The 22,704-nt window shown below is 36.7% G+C and overlaps 1 protein-coding gene across 8 annotated transcripts in view; it reads right to left on the reverse strand.

Annotated features, from left to right (window-relative positions):
• The window catches only part of IFT43 (intraflagellar transport 43), a 126,226-nt gene that overhangs the window by 79,688 nt on the left and 23,834 nt on the right, over nucleotides 1-22,704 (reverse strand). For all 8 annotated transcript variants that reach the window (XR_007950631.1, XR_007950635.1, XR_007950634.1 and 5 more), the window contains exon 3: nucleotides 13,467-13,531. Coding sequence is in view for 2 of the 8 variants with exons in the window: in XM_051977552.1 (XP_051833512.1) it covers nucleotides 13,467-13,531 (65 nt within the window). In the remaining 6 variants the exon portion in view is untranslated. The remainder of the gene's footprint in view (nucleotides 1-13,466; nucleotides 13,532-22,704) is intronic.

Genomic DNA, 22,704 nt, shown 5'->3' on the forward strand with positions numbered 1-22,704 from the left:
AGGAGTGATAGATGGACAAGTCCCCATGATCCTGGGCCAAAATTAATGGCTGGGAGGGAGAGGGTGATTGAAAATGACGGCTGACATTGAGAAGAAAGTCCTGAAGGTCCCTGAGGGGCCATTACTTGCCTCATTCCCTTGCAGATCAATGCAGGGACAAACCCAAAAACAGACACTTTGAGACAAAACTTAATCAGACTTCCTTTTCTTCCTCCTTTTTCTAAGTTCAGTCCTGCCTTGCTCAGCTTTGTTCCTCACTCCTGGCTCTGTCCATTCCAATCAACAGCATGCGGTAAAATGGTGGCCCCCTCCCTCCTTCTGCATGCTTGTCCATGGCAGTGGGTGACCCACCTTTAGATTGAAAGCCCTTTGAAACTCTTGGGGGGGAGGAGAGGGGGGACAAAGCAGGTGTGAATGCTCTCAGAAAGGGGCAGACCTTAACCTCTAGCTTTGTTAGCTGCCAAATTTAAGTTCAAGTTCTCAGATTCTCCCAATCTGAATCATAGCATGAAAGCAATCAGTCCTAGAGCTAAAAAGGACCTTCTAAGACACTGAGTCCAGGCCTCCTCATTTTCACAGATGAGAAAACTGAGGGAAGTTAAATAATTTATCCTGAAGTGGGATTTGAATGCAAGTTTTCCTGACTTCAGGTCCAAAACTCTATCCAGTTTTTCCACCTCTTGTAGGTCATCTTGCATAGATCAAACATAAACGACATTTGAAATCCTTCTTTCCTTTCTAGGAGATTTAACTTCATTTTTCATTTTAAGGTCTCCAAACCTACCCAGGAATAAAATACCTGAAAGAGGCCCTCTCTAGCTCAGGATTAGACTTTTCTCATTTTGCATGTAAACCTGTGAATCTAGAATGCCCCCTGCTATGATAGGCTTTTCCCTGACCCATGGGCCTTTGCTTCCTACCATTTGGAAGCCTCCAGAGGGATAAATGCTTTTAATACAAATAGCAGAGCTACTGGGCAAATCTCACTATAGCTGACACAATTTATTCAGGAATCGTAGGTAAAGACTGAGCTGCCATCAACACCTCAGAAGAGTTTGTAGACAATAAAAGTTATTAAAAGCCAACTTGTTATACAATCACTGTCCCTACAGATGTTAAGAATATAAAAGTCTGTAGCTTCAGCAATCAAGTGTCTCTCCATTACCTATAGAATAAAATGCCAGTTCTTTTGGCTAGAATTCTAGGCCATGATTCAACTTAATCTTCCTGTACTCTCCTGCTACACAAATTCTCTGCTCCAATCAGATTGATTAACTCACTTCTGACTTATTCACACCTGAATTATCCTTGTTTCCACATTATTTTCCCTACCTGAAAAGTCCTTCTTACTCTTTTCTAGGTACACATACATTCTGCCCATATTTTTAAGGCCTGAGCTGTGAAGTCTGAGCTGACTACTCTGTCCACAGGAAGTCCCTTCTTCTCCCTCATCCTCCTTGTGGATTCCCAGCAGTACCTAGCAAAGGATCTTGCAAAAAGGATTTTGGTGCTAAATAAATATTTATGGATTGATTGTTGATTGTTGATTAAACTGCCTGGATTCAAGGACAAGCTACCCTACACTAAGATAACTCTGGTCAAAGTGTACTGCTGCTATGTCCTTTTGTAGTCACTTCAGTCAGTAGTCACTGACATGACTAGACACCAAGATGGACCATTATTTGGTACATAATACCCTCTACTTCTTTAATGTATGTAAAATTAGGGAGAGAATTCACTGAGAATCACTCTGCAAAAAGTAAGGTCTCCAAGAAGAAATCAAAAATGATTCAGTCACAGCAGAGTAGACAGAATGCTGAATTTGGAAGTCAGGAAGACCAGAGCTCAAATGCCACTTCATACACACTAGTTGTGTGACCCTGAGCAAGTCATTTATTTTCTCAGTTTCCACAGCTGTGAAATGAAGAGACTGGAACCAAAGTTCCCTTTTAGCTCTGAACCTATGATCCTGTAATCTTATGATAATTCCAATCTTAGAACCACAATAGCTACCTATGTTAATTTTACAGTTCTACAGATAAGGAATGAAAACTAATGACTACTACTTGTAGTTCGGCAAGACATTTCTCTAAACCAGGGAGTGTTCTAGGACTCTCCCCAAGGAGGCTCACGCTGAAATTCCATGGGGTTCACGAAGATCAGACAGCATCAAACAGCTTTTTGGTGGTCATACTAGTCTAACTTCTATGCTATCATATAGAGAGAGACACAGAGTTAAAAGAAACTTTAGAAATCATCACCCAAGACTCTTCTTTGAGGCCCAAAGGAGTTAAGTGAGAAGTTAAGATCTAGAACCTCCTGGCTGGTAAACAATAGAGAGAAGACTCCAAATTCAGGATTCTTTCCTCTACAATACACCTTCTCTTTGACTCAGGGCTCCTCTACCTCTGTCTCTTCTAGATCTTAAGACTGGCTACTACAAAAAGGGGGAGAAAGATAATGAGAGAGTGGAGGAAGTTAGTACTATCCATTACTTAAATGATGAAAAATATCAAAAACTCCTGACCATAGGTAAATTAGTTTCCTTGTTGTGGTCCAAACAGAGCCAGGATAGTCTTTTCTTCAGATGACACTGCCCTTTCCCAGATGACAAGCTTTTGGGGATTGAGATCAGTGATATAAAAAGGAGCTCCATCTTCTGTTCACTGTTGCTGCTGCAGCCACGGTGAAGGAGGAGGCAAGTTAAAAGTGCTCATATTATCTGCCAGAAATGGGTCCGAACAGCAGAGATTTACAGCATGAAGGGACTTTAAAGATTGGCTAGTCTATATCTCATTTTGCAGAAGAAGAAATCAAGGTACCAAGAAGTTCAGTATACACTGTACTTCACACAGTACACAGTATACACTGTACACCTGTATAAAAAGTAACACTGAAAGTTGGGATCTGAAAATAGATGCTCTTGACTCCAAATTCAACATCCTTTTAACTGCATCAGAGAAAGGGGAGGAAGAAAAGGGTAATTAGTAGTAACAATAATGACAATTGCATTTATGTAGCACTCTACCACAACTCATTTTATCCTCACAACAACCTTGAAAGGTAAGTGCTATTACTATCTTTATTTCACAGATGAGGAAACTAAGACAGGAGGACGTTAATTGCCTTGCTCAGGGTTACATAGCTAGTTACTGTCGGAGGCTGGTCTTCCTGACTTTAACTCCAGAACTCTATCCTTTGGGCCACTGAGCTATCATCTACCTTTGTGAATATCTCAGAAGGTCATTTATGAAAAAGGAAAGGTGATAGAGAGTCAACGTTTCAAGTAAAAATATCAAAAAAGTCTCCATGATTAACCAAACATTGGAAATGCTTTTCTTATCCCACGTTCCTTTTATAACTTTAAGCAATATAACTATGAATAAATTAACCTCTCTGAATTTCAGTTTCCTCAACTGTAAAATGGGGATATCACTTTTTTTCCACCTACTTTACAAGGTTATAAAGTCGGAATGAGATAATACATCTAGAAAGGGTTATGTAAGTCACAGGCTGTCACACAAAAATAAATTATTCTTAATAATTTCAAGTAAAGGATTAATTTATTTGTTTGACGATTTAATTTTAAAAGTACTCTGCCAGAAATAAATCCTAAGAGGAGAAATTTAGATCAAAGGAAGACTAGTTTTCTTATTATGACCTAAATATAGCCAGGGAGAATCAAGAGCTAAAAAGGAAAAAGTTTAAAAATTGTTGGAATCTTTACAAACTACTAACTCATTAGAACATCAAGTAGAACTAATTAATACAATGCTTGTGTTTACACCTTTACTCATTGGAATTCACAAGTATGGGAGATTCACAAAGTAAACTTTGTAACTTTGTGAATTCACACCTCCCTTGAAGCTCTTAGGGCCAGAGAGCACTACGGGAAAAAACCCATAATCCCTCTCTCTGGTATATAAGAAGAAAGCAGAGGCCCAGTGGGGAGAATTCAGCCAAATTACATGGAAAGGGGAGTGTCAAGTCAGAAGAAGCCACGAGTCGGAGTTGAGCTAGAGCCAAGAGAGACAGATTTATCTTTGTGCTGGCTGGAGGCTGAAGGGAGCAGAGGCAAAGGACAAAGCTGCAAGAGGTCTCAGAACCCAGCAGAAAGACAGGCCTTTAAGAATCTAGCTATCCGGGCCCAAGGAAAGGGACAAGACTTGGAAGGAGAAATAAACATTTGTATTTTTACCAGCTGGCTGCATTTGGGGTAATTATTGATATGAACTGATACTAAGGCTGCTTCCAGAAAACCTCCCCAAGAAACCTGCTCTCACTCAGAGAGAATCATATTATATACTTTAAAGAAGAAAAAGAACACCACAAAAAATGATTCCTGATTTGAAACTAAGTGAATGTCCATCAGCTGGGAAATGGTTGAATAAGTTATAGTATACGAAGATAATATTGTTCTATAAGAAATGATCAGCAGAATTTAAGTCTGAAGAGACTTAAATGAACTGATACTAAGTGAAGTGGGTAAAAACCAATAGAGCATTGTACACAGAAACAACATGATTATGTGATGAACAATTCTGATGGACATGACTCTTTTCAACAATGAGGTGATTTGAACCAATTCCAATAGACTTGTGATGGAGAGAGCCATCTGCATCCAGAGAGAGGATTATAAGGTCTGAAGGTAGATCACATCATAATATGTTCACCTTTTTTGTTGTTCTGTGCTTGCTTTTTTTCTTTCTCATTTCTTTCCCCTTTTGATTTGATTTTTCTTGTGCTACATGATGTGGAAATATATTTAGAAGAACTAGTTCTTATAAAACTACATGTTTAACCTATATTGGATTACTTATTGTCTAGGGGAGGAGAGAAGTGGGGGGGGGTTGGAACACAAAGTTTTGCAAGGATCAGTGTTGAAAATTATCTTTTCATGTATTTGGAAAAATAAAAAGATATTATTGTTTTTAAAAAAAGATTTCTGCCTTCAAGGGAAAGAGTGCAAGATGTTTGGAGACCCTACAGAAAAAGGTTGAGGAATCGTCACTAAAATAGTTTGGTCCTATTGACAAAAAAACTCCTGTCTTTTTCCTTTTGCCACTTGGAAGAGAAAAGGAAATAGCAATTAAAAGAATCAGGATTTGGATAAAATACCAAAGAGAAAAGAAAGAAAGAGTGAAAATGAGTAAAATGAGAAAAATAATAGTGAAAATGAAATGAGCTAAAAAATGTAAAGATGCTTTACCTGAGTTCTGTTCTTTCCCTCTAAGTGCCTTGAGTGCCATTCTGTCTAAGAAATGCATTGGGTAGAACCCTTCAGCAAGATCCAAATTCAGATACTGTCTCAGATACTACCTGTGAAATGCTAGGCAAGTCACTTAATTTCTGTCTGCCTCGGCTTCCTCAGTTGTAAAATAATAGAAAGTACCCATCTCACAGGGTTGTAAGGATCAAATGTACATAATTTTAACTTATGTAGTAAAATGCTTTGCAAACTTAGATTCCTATATAAATGCTAATTATTTTGGTTGATATTATTATGATAGAAAGTTAGTGAATCTCAGAGTTGGAAGGGATAACTATCATCACCCCATACCTAAGGAGGCATCCCCTCAATAACAGATCTGACCAGTGGCCATTCTGGCCTCACCTGTGGAATTCTGGTGATAGGGAAACCACTATCTCCCAAGGTAGTCCATTTACACTAGGACTTCACTTATCTTAGGACCTTCTAAAAAAGAAGACAGCTCAAAATGAATGGGAGAATTTTAAAAATAAAATTCCAATGATTTAATTATGAAAAAAGTTAATTTCTGAAAACAAACTCCAAAATCTTTAGTTTTAGAAAGCAATTTATTAGGTTGTGTGGTAGAGGAGAGCAAATTGGAAAAGAAGTGTGGCTCCCTATTGTTCAGATTCTGGAAACTTTACATGTGTCAGTGCACAGAGTCAAGAAGAATCACCTTTCTGAGTTCTAATCTGGCCTCCAGGCTCATATAGCCTGGGCAAGTCACTTTATGCTGTTTGCCTTAGTTTCCTCAACTATAAAGTGAGCAGGATGGAGAAGGAACTGACAAAGTACTCCAGTATCTTTGTCAAAAAACTCTAAGTGGGGTCATAAAGAGTTGGACATGGCTAAAACAACTGAACAATGAACAACACCCACAAGTACACAATTAAGCAATTTTGCTGAGCCAAAGGTAGCAAAATATCTATAACTATATAAACAATATATATGTATTCAATAAAATTTGGATGAAACCAAAACACAAGGGAACGTCAAGCATAGGCTTGAATGGACCCTGTAACAAGACCTGGATAACTGGACCCGAAACACAAGTGGATTGAAGACCCAAACCAAAATTCCCAGTAGCTGTCTCCAGTTACTCAGCTCAGGGTGATTTTGTGGGTTCAAACAGTCTAGTTAATGGATTTAAACAGGATAACAAATATCAAGTTTTCTGTAAAGAAAATGATAAAGCATTTTCTATACAATCCTAAGGAGAAAGCAAATGAGCAAGAATCTAAAGAACCTGAGGTGGCTATTCAAGGAGCTCAGACTGCAAAAGTCTATTCACAAAATTAAAAGAACATATGACTAAAGACACTATACAAAGGAGGATCATCATCATCATAATAATAGCTAGTATAGCTGTATATCTATGTCTCTATATACATCTATAGTATATATCTCTCTATAGATATACATATATATAAACATAGATATAGTATATGTGTATCACTTAACATTTTACAAAGCATTTTATATATATTATCTCATTGCATCCTCATAGCAACCCTGAGAGCTAGGTGTTATTACGACTATTTCACAGAGGAAAAAACAGATATTCAGAGGCAAAGTCCTTTCCTAGGGTCACACAATCTCATCAGCCTCACCAACTTATAGTGCTCATAGTGCCCCAGAGTGACAGAAAGAACCCTTTCACTCTTTTTTATTTCAGAGTTATGCCACAGGATGTTGTATCTACTTGTTGGTATCTGAAGGAGAATTTAAACATCCGCTCTATCTACATACTGTGCTTTTGTTTAGTCATTTTTCAGTCATGTCCAATTCTTGGGGTTTTCTTGGCAGAGATACTGGAGTAATGCCATTTCCTTCTCTAGCTCTCCTTGCAGATGAGGAAACTGAGGCAAAAAGGGTTGAGTGACTTACTCAGGGTCACACAGCTAGTAAATATCTGAGGCAGAACCTGGAGTCTTCCTGACTTCAGACCCAGGACTCTGCACTATAACGCCACCTAGTGGCCTCATCTACTGGGCGACCAGAAATAATAATAGTGTTAGGAAGTCTAAAGACTCAGAACTATGATGGTAAAACTTGTTTTTGGAAGTACTTGGGGTTAGGTAACTTGCCCAGGGTCACACAGCTAGTAAGAATATGAAACTATATTTGAACTCAGTTCCTTCTGACTTCGAGGTGAGTGCTTTCTTCATTGTACCAGCTATCCCCGATAATACAAGGCTAACAATAGTTGGGGGAGCAAAGAAAAGAAGGAATCCCTACTCCCAAAATCCCAACCTAAACCGATTTAACAAACATTTCCCTAGATCCTAGGGAAATAGGAAGTGTAGAAAAGACACAGACCTTGCTCTTACAGAGCTTATGGGTTAGCAGAGAAAGAACTGAACCAGCTCAGAAGAAATGTAAGATGCATAAAGTTAGAGAGTGCACCCCAAATGTTCCTAGGGACTCTTTGTGTCTAATCTGTGGCAGAGTATTCTGAGCCCATCCTGGTCTGATCAGCCAGTGAGACACACTGTAATTTGGCTCTGACACAGTGACGTCATTTTGGTCCTCTTCGAGAACAAAGGACAACAACCAAACAAAAGCACTAACAACTTGAAATGACAGACCCCTTTGTCAGTCTGGTGAAGCCTGCAGAACCCTTCTTCAGAATGAGGTTTTTAAACATATAAAACGGAACACAGTTTTCCAAAGGAAACTAATTATATTAAAATAGAGTATTTTTTATTTCATAAACAAATTCACAGATCCAGATCTATACATCTATTATGTATAGATATTATTTGCTTGATGATGAGGTGGGTAAGTCAGATTTGTAGAATTTGGATTTGGTTTGGGAGTCAATGTTTAGGTGTTGTAAAGATTAGACATGGAAATCAGATAATAATAGGTAGAATGGAAATGCCTATGATAAGAATCCTTGACCTAAATGACACAAAGTATACATTCCAAAAATGATAGCAAAAAATTGTTTTATTACCTTTCTTTCATAATGATTTTTTTCTAGCATGATAAAGCCATTCAGTGTTCTAATAACAAAGAAATTAAAGACAGCAAATGGTCCAACGGAAATGTAGCCAGTTTGGAATCAGAGGACTTGGGTTTAAATCTTGCCTGAGCCTACATATATGACAAGTCTCTTTACTCCTTCTCTAAAGTCCTCAGTTTCCCACCACTGCAAAATGAGTAGTGATTTTAAAGTTAAATCTCTTATTGTTGAGTCACGTCCATCTGCCTTCATGACTACTGAGATAAATTGTTTTTATCTACCCATTCTTCCTTGGGGAAGTTTTTACATGGAGGGCTAGATAGCCCCCCTATCTCACCAATGGGTGTAAGGCCCATCAGTTACCCTCCACCTGAGTTATTAGCTTGTCTGCCTAGATAGCTTTACTGGGCCTCTGAGCATGCTCTAGCCACTAGGAGCCTTGGGAGAGAGCTGAGTGCCAAGTAGACACACCAAACTTGAGCCAATTACACATATTTCAAAGTCAACACTCGGTATGATGGCTAGTTGATATCAAAGACACAGAACTATACCTGAAGTCAAGAAATCCTGAACTCAAAATAGGCCTCAAGCTCCTACTAGCTGGGTGATCCTGAGGATATCACTTAACCTCTGTATGCCTCAGTTTTCTCATCTGCAAAAAGGGGATAATAATAGCATCTATCTCCTAGGGTTTTTCTGAGGATAAATAATAGTAATATGTATAAAGTGCTTATTATACTTTAAAGTACTATATAAGTGCTATGATGATGATTGAACTAAAACTAAAATTAAACAGTTTTATTTGCTTTGTTTTGATTAAATATATTTTTCAATTATCAATAAATCCCAAAGAATTGTGGAAAAAAAATTAGCTCCAAACAATCCCTGTTTGTTTAGGATAGTGCCCATTGTCAAAATTCTAGCATCAGTGAAAGTGATGAGTCGGGATAGAAGAGTTCAAATATTTTAAGGCATGAATTTCTAGAATTATATGACCAACATATGAAAAAATGCTCTAAATCACTACTGATTAGAGAAATATAACTTAAGACAACTCAGAGGTACCACTTCACATCTCTCAAATTGGCTAAGATGACAGGAAAAGATAATGACGAATGTTGGAGGGGATGTGGGAAAGCTGGGATAATTAATACTATTGGTGGAGTTGTGAACTGATCCAACCATTCTGGTGAGCAATTTGGAACTATGCCCAAAAGGCTATCAAACTGTGCCTATTTTTCTATCCAGCAGTATCACTACTGGGTCTGTATGCTGAAAAGATCATAATAGAGGGAAAAGGATTCACATGTGCAAAAATATTTGTAGCAACCCTTTTTTGTAGTGCAAAGAACTGGAAATTGAGAGGATACCCATTAATTGGGGAATGGCTGAATAAGTTATGGTATATGAAAGTAATGGAATATTATTCTATAAGAAATGATGAGCAGGCTGATTTCAGAAAAGTTGGGAAGATTTATATGAACTAATGCTGAGTGAAGTGAGTATAATCAAGAGAGCATTGTACAAAGCAACAACAATACTATATCACCAACTGTGATGGGCTTGGCTCTTCTCAACAATATAGTGTCTCAAGGCAATTCTATTAGATTTGAGAAGGAAAATGCCAATCGCATGCAAAGAGAGAATTATAGAGACTAAATAAGGATCAAAGCCTAGTACTTTGATCCTTTTTTTATTTGTTTACCTTTTCTTTCTCATGATTTTTTCCCTTTTGGTCTGATTTTTCTTGCACAACATGACAAATATGGAAATATATTTAAAAGAATTGCACATCTTTAACCCATATCAGATTGCTTGCTGTCTTGAAGGAGGGGAAGAATGAGAGAGAGAAAATTTGGAACACAAAGTCTTACAAAAATGAATGTTGAAAAGTATCTGCACATATATGAAAAAAAATACTATTGAAAATTTTAAAAAAGAATTACATGACTGAAAAAAAATCTGTTATTAATTCATTCTCTGTAAACAATTCTCACTGTTAAGTTTCTTCTATTCTTCAGTGAAATCTAATGGGATGAGTTTAGAACAGGAGGTCATGTATTCCTTAACACTGGAAGTCTTCAATCTGAAGCTAAATAGCCACCTGTGAAGATATGGTAGTTATGATTCATACCTTGGGAAAGAGTTATATACTCTGTTACTCTATGACTTCATGACTGTTATTTACTAACATCCTCTTTTTAGCATGGAAATCCTGATTTGTTTTTGTATGAGGGAGAAGGATAATAAGAAGATAGGAATAGGATCAAGAAAAAAATATTTGGCAACTACTCCCTACTGTACTGATTCATAGCAAGCCTAAAGCTTTCCCAACATAGATATCTAGCCTGAAGATCTTAACCCCTTTGGTGTCATGAACTCATTTGCATGTGGTGAAGCCTAAAGAATAAATGCAAACAATAAAATACATAGGATTACCAAACTCAGTCGATTCTAATGAAATACAATTATCAAATTATTTTATTCAACAAGTTCATAGACCTGAAGTTAAGAACTTCTGGACAAAATGATGAATACAACATAGATAGATTCTACTCCTAGAAGCAAAGAAGAAACATAATACTAGCTTCTATTTCTACTATGATCACCAAATGACAAGTTTTCCAATATAAACTTGCTGTGAAGAAAAACGCCAACATTCAAAATAAAGCTGTATCTTTTTTTCATTTAAAACAGCCTCCCAAGTTGCCTCTTATATGAAAATAAACAAATTTTAAATATATCAGAACTATTACAATCTTATATTAAAATATAGATATAGATATTTACATATATATTCACAAAAACATAAATAAACATTCAAACATATATATACTTACATGTCCTCTTGCAATCTTATGTAAATATATGTGTATATGTGTGTAGATCTCTATTTATCTATCTCTTCTCCCCAGTCTCTGTGCTGTATGATCAAGGCCTGGTTATATTTGAAATGGTCCCAGAAATCATACTGGAGAAGCACAGAAGTAAAAAGCCATTGCTATTACCACAGGAAAGGAAGTGTGAAAGCATTTTGACTTACAACAAGTAGATTATTGTTCATTCATCCTTAATACTTGGAGGGGACCAATGTTCATTATGACTTGGGGGTCAAGGTACAGTATGTCTGACTGCACCTGATCAGACTAATACAAGCTTGGAAGGTTGGATATAAAGAATCCATTTGAACATTTGGGATAGAGATGTCTTAAATATTTGAAGCTCATAATTTAAGCTACTGTGACTTGCTTTGCTCACAGAGCACAACATTTTCTTTAGTGCAGGTGCACCAAGCTGGGTAGTTCTGTGCCAGTCTCTCCCATGGCTCATCACAACTGATTCCAAAGTTCTTCAGAGAACCCCTGACAATGTTAACTTTTTCTGACCCACATGTGAGCAAGCACATGCCTTATATAAGAACTTCACAAAACAGTCTTTCAGGCAAATGTACATTTAACATTTGAACAATGTGGCCAGCCCATTGGAGTTGTGTTCTCTGCAGGAGAATTTGGATGCTTGGCACTTCAGCTTGAGAAATGACCTCAGTGTCGGGTACCTTATCCTGCCAGGTGATCTGTAGAATCCTCCTAAGACAATTCAAATGGAAGCGATTCAGTTTTCTGGCATGGCGCCAATAGACTGTTCAGGTTTTCAGGTTCAGCCAGCACAATGGCTTTGTAGACCTTCGCTTTGGTAGGCCATACTTCTCTCCCATACTTTTGTTGGAGCCTTCCAACTGCTGAGATAGCTCTGATAATGTGAACATCAATCTCATCATCTCTATGGACATCCTTAGAAAGCATATTGCCCAGGTAAGTGAATTTATTCACAGCACTCCAAATTTCCACATTTTGTTGTACTTTGCTAAATGATATGGAGCAGCAAGGAAGGACAGCAGACAGAGAGCTGGACTTAAGAGTGTTCCTGTCACACACACATCTCCCTGGGTTCAAATATGGCTTCAAACTATGTTTGTGACACAAAGCCAATCACTTTACCTTTGCCTGTATGTTTCCCCAACTATAAAATGGGGATAATTACAGTAGCTATCTCCAATGGTTATTTTGAGGATAAAATAAAACACTTTAAAAGTGCTTTGCAAATCTGAAAGTAACATATAAATGCTATTATGAGTATTATAATATTCTATCTGAAGCTTATGGCAGGCATTTATCTTAAATGTAAGATATCAGCTGAATAACACATGTGATAGGACCAGTTTTTCACAGACAAACTTCTTTTCCCCCCAGGAGGCTGCTTGGGCTCAGCTTTCCTGATACAGCTTTCTTCCCTGTTCCAACATGCCACATCCCCCTACTCATCAACCCCACCAAAACCAACAAAGACCAGGGACAAAGCTTCTCCTGGTACCTAACTGGCCCTGGCCTCCCTGACAAAACTTTCTTTTGCTATTTGAATAATTTGTGCACTGAGAAGTCCCATGGTAGATTAATTGACTACTATTTGGCCAATAAGCACATTGGACATCCTTTCGTATTTGTGTTTTGGGGATACATACCCATGTTTCCCCGATAATAAGACACTGTCTTATTAATTTTTTTTTTTTGGACATAAAAAACACCAGAGGGCTTATTTTTAGGGGAGGGCTTATTTTAATGAACATTGACAGCAATTTTAGTAAACAGGTAAATGTGAACAAAAAAAAGTACCTTTATTCAATAATGATCATGTCATCTTCTTCAACAACATCGTCATAAGTGTCCATACCCTGAATTCCGTCCTGGATGTCTTGCGCCTCTATTTCCTTCAGAAGAAGTGGACCCAATCTGCCATGTCCAGCAATATAGCTCTCTTTAAATGAACATGTCTTGTCCAGGTAACCTGCTCATAGTGCCCTGGCGACACAGCTGTCAGTAATTTTATCCCATGACTTCTTCACCCAAGTCACGACTTCTTGCAGACAGGGCTTCACAAAGTTTCCACGCTGATTTCTTTCCATTCTATTTTCAATGTAGTCACTGACTTCCATGCGCAAATGGTCCTTGAGGGTACTGTAATGTAGTGTGTAGTGCAGGGGATCACCTTCACTACAGTAGCAATCTCAATAGGGCTTATTTTCTGGGGGAGGGCTTATTTTAAAGGAATCTTACACAGTAAGGGGAGGGCTTATTTTCGGGATAGGTCTTATTATTGGGGAAACACGGTATCCAGAAGGACAAATTTGCCAAGGCAAAAAACAAAATTTAAAAAACAACTATTCTCACTGTAAAAACTCTGGTTACTCACTTTGAGATTTTCACAGAATCATCTGCCCATCCTCCTTGTCGTCGGGCTGGTTTTGGTGGGGGACCCTGTAAAGAGGGGGAAAAAAGAAGAAAACAAACAACATATTTATATATAGGGCTTGATTCTAATAATAATTTGTTTGCCTATGACTGATGGAACTAAAACCATGTCTTCTGGATGAAGAATTTGTTAACTACTTACCAAATCTGGAGTATCAAGATTCTCACCCTTCTTCAAAACATGTTTTTATTATAAATTCACAAAGAAATGTTGGCATGAACTATAGTTGGCTCATATTGATTATTTAGGCAGAAAATAATAAATTGCAATGGAATAGTTGGGAAACCCAATAAAGACTTCAGAATATAAGAACTAAAAATATTCAGTGATTATGAATAATACCTAATTGAATGGGGGAATTAATAAAATTACCAACATAGAGGCAAAAATAAAGTAGCTTCATCTTTTTTTTTATTATTTATTTTATAACCAAGATTGAATTGGTAGAATATTAATAGTAAATTAGTAAAAATTAATAATAAATAATGAAAACAGTAAGAATAAAACAGCAAGAATATTAATTTTGTCTTCTAAGAAATTTAAATTTCATCACTGTTTTCATGGTTTTATACATATCAGTAACACTAATGCATTGAAAAGTTAAGTTCACTGAAATTTCCTATAAATTACTCAAAATTTACTAACTTAAAAAATGCTTTATTGATGAAAGTAAAAGCTTTAAATCTAGAATCACTTCCCAACAACCCTCAACTTTCCCTTTTACCAATTAATAAAAACAAAAACAAGTTAAGCAAGTCTATCTGATTGAGGCTAAAAAGATTAAATAACAATCTCCATTTATGGTTTACTATTCCTTAACAGAAAGGAAATGTATTTTCACAGCAGTCACCTGGAACCAATTTTTGATACCTTTTGTATTTAATCTACATTCCACTTCATTTACACTATGGGAACTATTCAATATATTTTTTCTCCTGGTTCTGTTCTGTACATTAGTTCACATTAGTTTTCTCATGTTTTTCTGAATTTCTTGTGTTTGACATCCTAAATTAGATTGTAAACTCCTTGAGGGAAGGCAGTGTCTTTTTTCTTTTTGTACTCTCAGAGCTTAGCACTGCCTGGCATATAGTAGGCATGTTTATTAACTGTTTATTGATTAATTATGGCTCACAAAACTTCATTATATTCATATATCACAATTTGTTTAGTTATCCTTCCCAATTAATGGGCATATGTATTTTGTTTCCACTTTTGTCCTATAACAAAAATATATTTTTATGAATATTCTGAAAGATGTCACCTTTTTATCATTAACCACTTTGAATTAAAAGCCTAATTATGGGATCAATGGGTCTAAGAGTACAGTTAATGATCTTGTTTTGCATGATTCCAAAATGATTTTTGTATTAGCAGGTCTAACTCAAGGCTTCTCTAAAAGTTCCCTGTATTAATGTACCTTCCTACAGTAGGAAGTCCTACTGTAGTAGTAGAAGTAGTAGTATAGTCCTTCCTATATTTTTCCTTCTTTCAACATGTTTGCTAATATAATAGGTTTGAGATTATACCTCAGAGTTGTTATAATTTGGATTTCTCTTCTTAATTCATGATTAGAAGTATTTTTCTTCTAGTTGCTGATATTTTCAATTTATTCTCTTGGATAATGTTTCTTTATGTCTTTTGATTTGATGGTTAAACTTTGGAGAAATGCTCTTATTATTATATGCTTGTATTAATTTCCTATAAATTATGGCAAATTAGGTTTGAAAGTTTGTTTGTTTTTTAATGAGATGCTTTATGCAAATATTTTTCCCAAAACAAAATCTTACTTTTTAACCTATTCTACAACTTTTTTCTGAGAATTATTTTTCAAAGTATCACAACATTTTTTATACTTTTCATTTAAAGTAATATGGAGTACTGGGGAAAATGCTGAAATAGAAATTAAATATAAGTCCTGGTTCTGTCAATTATTACCTATCTAATCTGGGAAAAGTCCTCTGAGCCTCAGTGTCTTTATCTGTATAATGGAAATGATATTACTTGGCTATTGTGAAGAACCAGTAAAGTCATATATAAAATCATATATATATATGATACAAGTACACCATAAAGAAGGGCAGCAAAAACATAATTCTCCTTCTCTAGAGATAGAAACCCATGTAATACTAAGAATATCCTAAAATGCCACATTTAATCCTTTTGCATAATCTACTAAGAACAAGTCTGTCAAATATCAAACAAGAAGCTCTGAACTACCTCATTTCTAGTCTGGTGCACTGGAAAAAAACACTAGAAGGAGGAATCGGGAGATCTGGGTTGATATCTCAGTTCTGTCACTAATCACCTGTGTAACTCTGGGCAAATCACTTCACTTCTTTAGGCCTCAGATAGCCCTAACTATAAAATAAGATTAAAAATAAATCTTGTTGCAATCCAAAGAATTACATAAACTAAAGTAAACTAAAACTAAAGTGTTTTAGAAACACACACAAAAAAGATCAACATTTATCAAGTGGATGAGAATGAAAGCATAAGAAAGGGTAAAAAATGGCTGGAAGCTGAAAAAGAGGCAGATTTAAACTTAGCATTAAAAAAAAGTCCCAAAATTTGGGGATTTAGATGTCTCAACGACATCTGAAAATCATACCAACTACAAAATGTACAAAATTTTATCACTCTTAAGTCCATCCAATATTTCTAAACAGTGTGAAAAGGGGAGAATCAATCAGCATTGATCATATGTAGAGAACACCTATACTGGACTCAATTCAGTATTGGGTACTGAGGAGGATAAAGAAAAATAAATGGAACCTAATCTTGAAGATCTTACAATTTAGATGGAAAAATAAAATTTGTACATATGAAATAATAAGCAAACAAAACAAAGCAGCATGTAAATATATATATATATATATATATATAAACTAGGAACAACAAGCAAAAGTTACAAAGATAACTGAAACTATCCAACAATGGAATGAGATGCCTTGGAAAGCATTTCATAGGATTTCGTATTGGAAAGAATCTTAGAAATTACTTAGTCTGACCCCCTCTTTTTAGAAATGAAGCAAGTGAGGTTCACAGTAATGGTTCCTTGTCATTGAAGATCTTCGAGCAAAGGCTAGAAGACCAGTGGTCAAGGGTACTGATGATGCCATTCTTCTTCTGGTATGAGTTGGAAAAGACTCAAAACCATTTTTGAGATTGTTAATTGTTTAAACTAAATGGGACACTATGTGGCACACAGATCATTAAGCATATAGGAAGGAAACAAGAATTTATTGAATACCTACTATATGCCCAGTATTGTGCTAAGAATTTTATAAATATTATCTCATTTGTAGAAAGTTGATTGATTGACTCAAAGAGCAAATTGAAACATTTTTTCCCCTTTATTTTTCTTGATTTTTTTTTTCTTGGACTATGGCTAATACATATGTTTTGTATGATTTCATATGTATAATTGTATCATATTTCTTGCCTTCTCAAGAGGTTGGGAAAGGGCTAGAACTAAAAATAAAAATAAAATTTAAAAAATATTACATTTCTTTGATCCTCATAAAACCCTGGGAGGAAGATGCTTTTATTCCTGCCATTTTACAATTGACAAAACTGAAGCAGAGGGAGGTTAAGTGGCATGCTCAGAACTACACCACAAATAAATATCTATGAATCACATTTGAATTATGAGCTGCAGGACCTGAGTTCAAAAGTGGTCTTACACTTTTCTGTGTGACCCAGAGTGAGTCATTTCACCCCTTTTTCCTCAATTTCCTCAATTGTAAAATGAACTAGAAAAGGAAATGGCAAACCACTCCAGTATCTTTGCCAGGAAAACTCAAATGAGGTCATCAAGGGACACGACTGAAAAAACTGTACAATAACAACTTCAGAACACAGGCCACCTAGCTGACTCCAGGCATTCAAAGGATGAATAATGCCTTTAGGCATTCAAAACTAAGATAAGATTGCAATAGGGGTGAAAAAGTTAGGAAAAGCTTAATGGAGGAAGCAGGACCTGAAATCTATCCAGACAAAGCCAAAGCACCATCTTCTACATAAAGCTTTTCCTCATCCCTTAAGGTCTACGTACCCCCCCCCCCCCCAATTACCTTGTATTTAACTACTTTATATCCATTTGCATTTATTACCTTTACACTTATATGGTATATGTATTTTGTATGTTCTTATTGTCTTCCTAGTTAGAATGTGAACTCAATCTAGTAGAGATTTTTTTCCTTTCGCTTATTTGTATCCCCAGCAGTGCCCTGCAAATAGTAATAAATTCTTAATACTTGTTCATTGATTTGTGAGGGATTTGAGTCTTACAGATAGGACAAAATGTATGAGTAAAAATAATTAACAGAAAATAAATCAATCTGCTTCTGAAATACTGGGTAATAATCCCAAGAAATAGAATGGGAAAACAACCTCCAAATCTGGCAGGCTATTCCCCAGGTAATAGTACCCAGGGTCATTAAGAAAGGATTCTTAAGAGGTACATCACTGAAACAGACAGAAATAGTAAGAAGATGATGGCAGCCCTCAGGCAGTGCATCCCTAGTGTCCTTTCTTGAAAGCCAGAGTCATGACTATGAGTGTGGGAAATGAACATTGCCTGCCAGTGGCCGCTGCCTGATGGAAGGAGGGGGCAAGACCCTACATAGCTCCATATGAGAAGCAAAAATATTCATTCTCCAAAAATAAACAGGGCCCAGGAATGATTGGGAGTAAAGAGATGGAAACACATGACTGAAGGCTACAGTCCCAAAATACCAAGTCTTTTCAAACAAGATCGTGTGAGAGGCAGAGAGAAGGAAATTCAGGAAAGGCAATCTTTATATGGTTTCATCCGAATGGGCTGGGGTTCAACTATCTGGAATCACCATGTCACACAGAGTTCTTCAGGGGACAAAGGTTTTTCTGATCTTTATATGGTTCCCCCAGATTCTTAAAATGCCAAGACAGAAAGATGTGGTGCCAAAAAAGGAGTCTTTTGAGTTTGGAAACTTCTCGTATACACCAAAAGCCCTAGAAAAACCCATGACATCTAGCAGCCAATAAATGAGTTTCCACTCTATCCCTTGGCATTCTTAAAGACATTAATGCAACCTGGATCAAATAAGCACTCTGAATGATTCCTAACACAGATGTTTAATTAAGTAAGACCCACACCGAGCCTGGTAACCAACCCCAATGGCTCTTTAGCTATATGTTGCCAAACATTAGTCACTTATGTGAAATATATCCTCTACCACTCCTTCTAGGAAGGGAATATTCCTGCTAGAGACAGTCCAGGATCCTGAAACCTGAGAGCCTTGAGAAGAGCATTGGCTCCTGTGTAATCACCCCAAATGCAGCCAGTAGTTAAAGTCCAAATCCTTTATTGTCTCCTTCAAAGTCTTGTCTCTTTTCCTAGGGTCCAGTTAGCTTTAACAGAGGCCCATCTCTCTCCTTGGTTCCAAGAGCTGCTGCCGCTAATCCTCTGTCTCTGACAGATTCTGCCTCCAGCCAGCACAAAGATGGAAGATGGAATGAATCTGTCTCAGCCTTCCAGTGCGCTTGTCCTCCTGGCCCTGAGAGCTCCTCCTTATATGTCCCACACTGAGTACAAACCAATCATTGTATCACTAGGAAACCATTATTTGTTGTAGGATTAAATCAATGCGAAACTAGATTTAACCACTGTCTTCTCAATTCCACTTACTTAGCACCTTGTAAGAATTCTAACTGGAGCCAAGAGTAGTAGGTATAGAGAGGTAGATGAAATCAGGTATGAAAGCCAGACTTAGTGTTCTTAAAGGCAAAGGGAGACAGCAGGATTTTGAGTTGAGGAGTTCGTGGTTTTAAATTTGTGTTTTTTCCAGTACTTAGGACAGTGCCTGGTACATAAGAAGTGCTTCATAAAGGTTTACAGACTGATTTTAATCATTTTAAGCATGGAGTAGCAATATTACTGAGTGTTGATCAGATGAATTTAAATAAAATTGGAAATACTTAACAAAATATACAAAAGTATATAGACATATACATGCATGTGTTTGTGTATATGTGTGTGTATATGTAGAGCAGCTAGGAGTCAGAAAGATCTAAGTTCAAATCTAGCTTGAGACACTATCTAGTTTTGTGGTCCTAGGCAAGTCACTTAGCTTTTTACCTCAGTTTTCTCTCCTGTAAAATCAGTTGGAGAAAGAAATAGCAAACCACTCCAATATCTTTGCCAAGAAAATCCCTAATGGGGTCATGAAGAGAGGACTAGAATGATTGCTCGAACAAAATCAAAATTATAATAAAACATAATTAACATGACATTTTAAACCAGCAAGATCCCTACAATGGATTAGCCCTGCCAATTCCCCACCAAACCTTAACATCTACCCATTCTTGCACCCTAAGCCATCTCTTTGAGTTTGACACAACTGGTATATGGATGGATTAGAAAGAAGAGAACGGAGGTAAAGGGAACAGTAAGAAAACTAACCACTAGAGTCCGGGTGGTAAATGATTAGGAACTCAACTATGATGGTGACTAGGTGAGTGAACAAAAGAGATGGATTTGAGTCAATTGACAATTGACTAGATATGGGGTGTTAGGGATAGGAAGATGACTCTAAGGTCACAAACCTGGCAAACACTTTTCAACTTTGATTCATAACAAGTTCAGGCCCCGATTCAAAATCTTCTCCCTTCAAGCTCACTTCATCCCATACATAGAGAGAATATGTATTATGAATTGGAGTTTTATGGTTTGTTTTTCATGGAGTTTGGATTAATGGGAAGTGATGTACTGTCTCAGCTTGTTACTGAACTATACATAAAATCATGCACTTTCAACCAAAGTGGACATATGGAAATGGTCAATTTTGGACTATAGGGAAGAAACCCAGATCTCAGGGATCCTGACCCAAAAAAAAAAAAAAAAAAAAAAAAGGCTCAACTGCCAGGATGATAGTTATTCGTGGTCACCGTCTGACTCAGAAACTGGCTCATTTTACATTTGTTATTCTAAGAAGCTGCCTTTCTCTTCATATGGGTACATGGATACAAGATCAGACTTAAACATCTCAAATCAAGAATAGACTGAGGATTGGGCTTGCTAATCCTCCTATATGGTTGGTCACATTCCTCTCTGAATAAGTGGGTTTTACTGCATACTCTTAAGAGTTAGAAAACAATTCTTCAACTAAAATGTCTGCTTGATAGTAGAAGCCTGCTTAAAGTAGAAGCCAATGAAGTAAGTGCTAGTAAAGAAAAATAAATCTATCTCAATCTAATTTATCCTGACTTCCTGAAAACCAAAAGATAGTCTTACATATAAGTAAATATGGATTTGGAAGTTAACACTATTAAGCAAAAAACACTGTTAGTACTATGTGCTGTGAAGGACTTGGATTCTAGGCTGCCAATTTGCTGTCTGACTTTGGTGGATAGGTCACTTGCGAGAGAGGATAGACTCAATCTTTAAATTCACATCTAACTTTAAAATACAATGACTGTATGAATTAGAAATATCTTAGGACCAAGGAAAAGACATAAAGAAGGACAATATGAATGAGGGTCTGGTATCTTGACATGATTTTGAGCTACTGAGATGGCTCTGGGAGCAGGAATTGGGAGGGGAGGAGGGGAAGGCCCTAGGAAGAAAATGAAAATAAGAAACCATGATGATTTGATTAAGGGTGGAGGAGCTACTGTATGCTACTTGACTAGAGAGGAGGCGGCCAGAAAAGGTTTAAGAGCAGGGTGTAACCACTAAAAGGAATTTTTCCACTAAGTCGGAGTGGAAATATATTAAGTTAAATTCATTTATTTAGGAATTAGAGAGACTAGGTCAGGAAGATCTCATTAAGTCACAGATCTGGGGAGTATTACTACTCATACATCAGAAGTTTCTTGGGTATAAATACTGGACTGGATTCAACAAAACAGAAAGAACATTTTTTCATTGGGAGATAAGCTGTCTTCTAAAGCTAAGTGATAAAACCTTCTCAATGATACAAAAGTGTAGTCCTAGCCCTAATTTTTGCTTGCTCGGCATCTGAGAAAGTTGGAAGAGAAGAATGTTTAATCAGACTATGAAAAGCAAAGCAATGTTGAAAGAAAATTATAAAAAGTCTAAGTATTGTGTCAAATTGAGGCACAATGGATTCAATATAAAAACTGTGTACCTGTATGTACACATACAGGGCTCAGTAGATAGAATGTTATTGGACCTGTAGTTGAGAAGACCTGAGTTCAAATCTTGACTCAGACACTAATTAGTTATGTGGACCTGGGTAAGTTACTTTATCTGCCTCCGTTTCTTCAACTGTAAAATGGAGATAAAACAGCATCTTATCTCACAGGCTCAAAGGAAATAATATTGGTAAAATATTTAGCACAGTACCTGAAACACAGTAGGTGCTTAATAAAACTTGTCCCTACTTATTACTAACATTTGTTCTCTATCTCATGGCATTTAAAACAGATGACAAATCCATGGCTAAACGAAGGCAAGTACAGAAAACAAGTAAAAGTAATGAGACTAGACTTTAGAAGAAATGACCTTAATCCTTGAGAAAAATTGAAAGGCAAAGTTACCAATATCAGAATACTGAGGGCTCTTCTACCTATAGGATTTGGGGTCCATTTCATCACTGAGTTCTAACCTACACAGCTCCCTTGAAGACTTAAACTTTAAAATCAATTGCCCACTGGGAAAGGTGGATAGTGCAAAGTATACCAATAGTAACAATGCAGTTATAATCATGCTTCCCCCAAATCAAAAGAATAACCCAGATGCTTGGACCAATGACTCATGTGATGGGGCTGCCAGCATTTTCCCTTAAACAGATTAATCCAACATTCCATCTGTGCTTTGAAAATATTTCCTAAAATTAAGGCTAAATTTTCCTATTGTTTCATTACTTCCATTGGTACCCTTCAGTGCCATCTTGAATAAGTGCTCTTACTTCCCGGATTCTATACCTTAGATACTTACTTGTGGACAAATACCATATATCTCCACATTCATTTCTATTCAGCCAAAATAAACATCCATTTAATCTTTCATCACAAATCAAATCCTCTGGGCCTTTCATCCTTGTTGTGGTTCTTTGAACTCTTTCCAGGTTGTCAACATGTCTCTCTTATGTGGCCACAAATGCATAGGCTACAGTCAATGTGAGTTTCCAGTACTCCAACAAGAATCCTCTCCTGCCACCTAGGCTATGATGCA

Source organism: Antechinus flavipes, chromosome 2 (assembly GCF_016432865.1).
Source record: "Antechinus flavipes isolate AdamAnt ecotype Samford, QLD, Australia chromosome 2, AdamAnt_v2, whole genome shotgun sequence".
Classification (NCBI taxonomy): domain Eukaryota; kingdom Metazoa; phylum Chordata; class Mammalia; order Dasyuromorphia; family Dasyuridae; genus Antechinus; species Antechinus flavipes.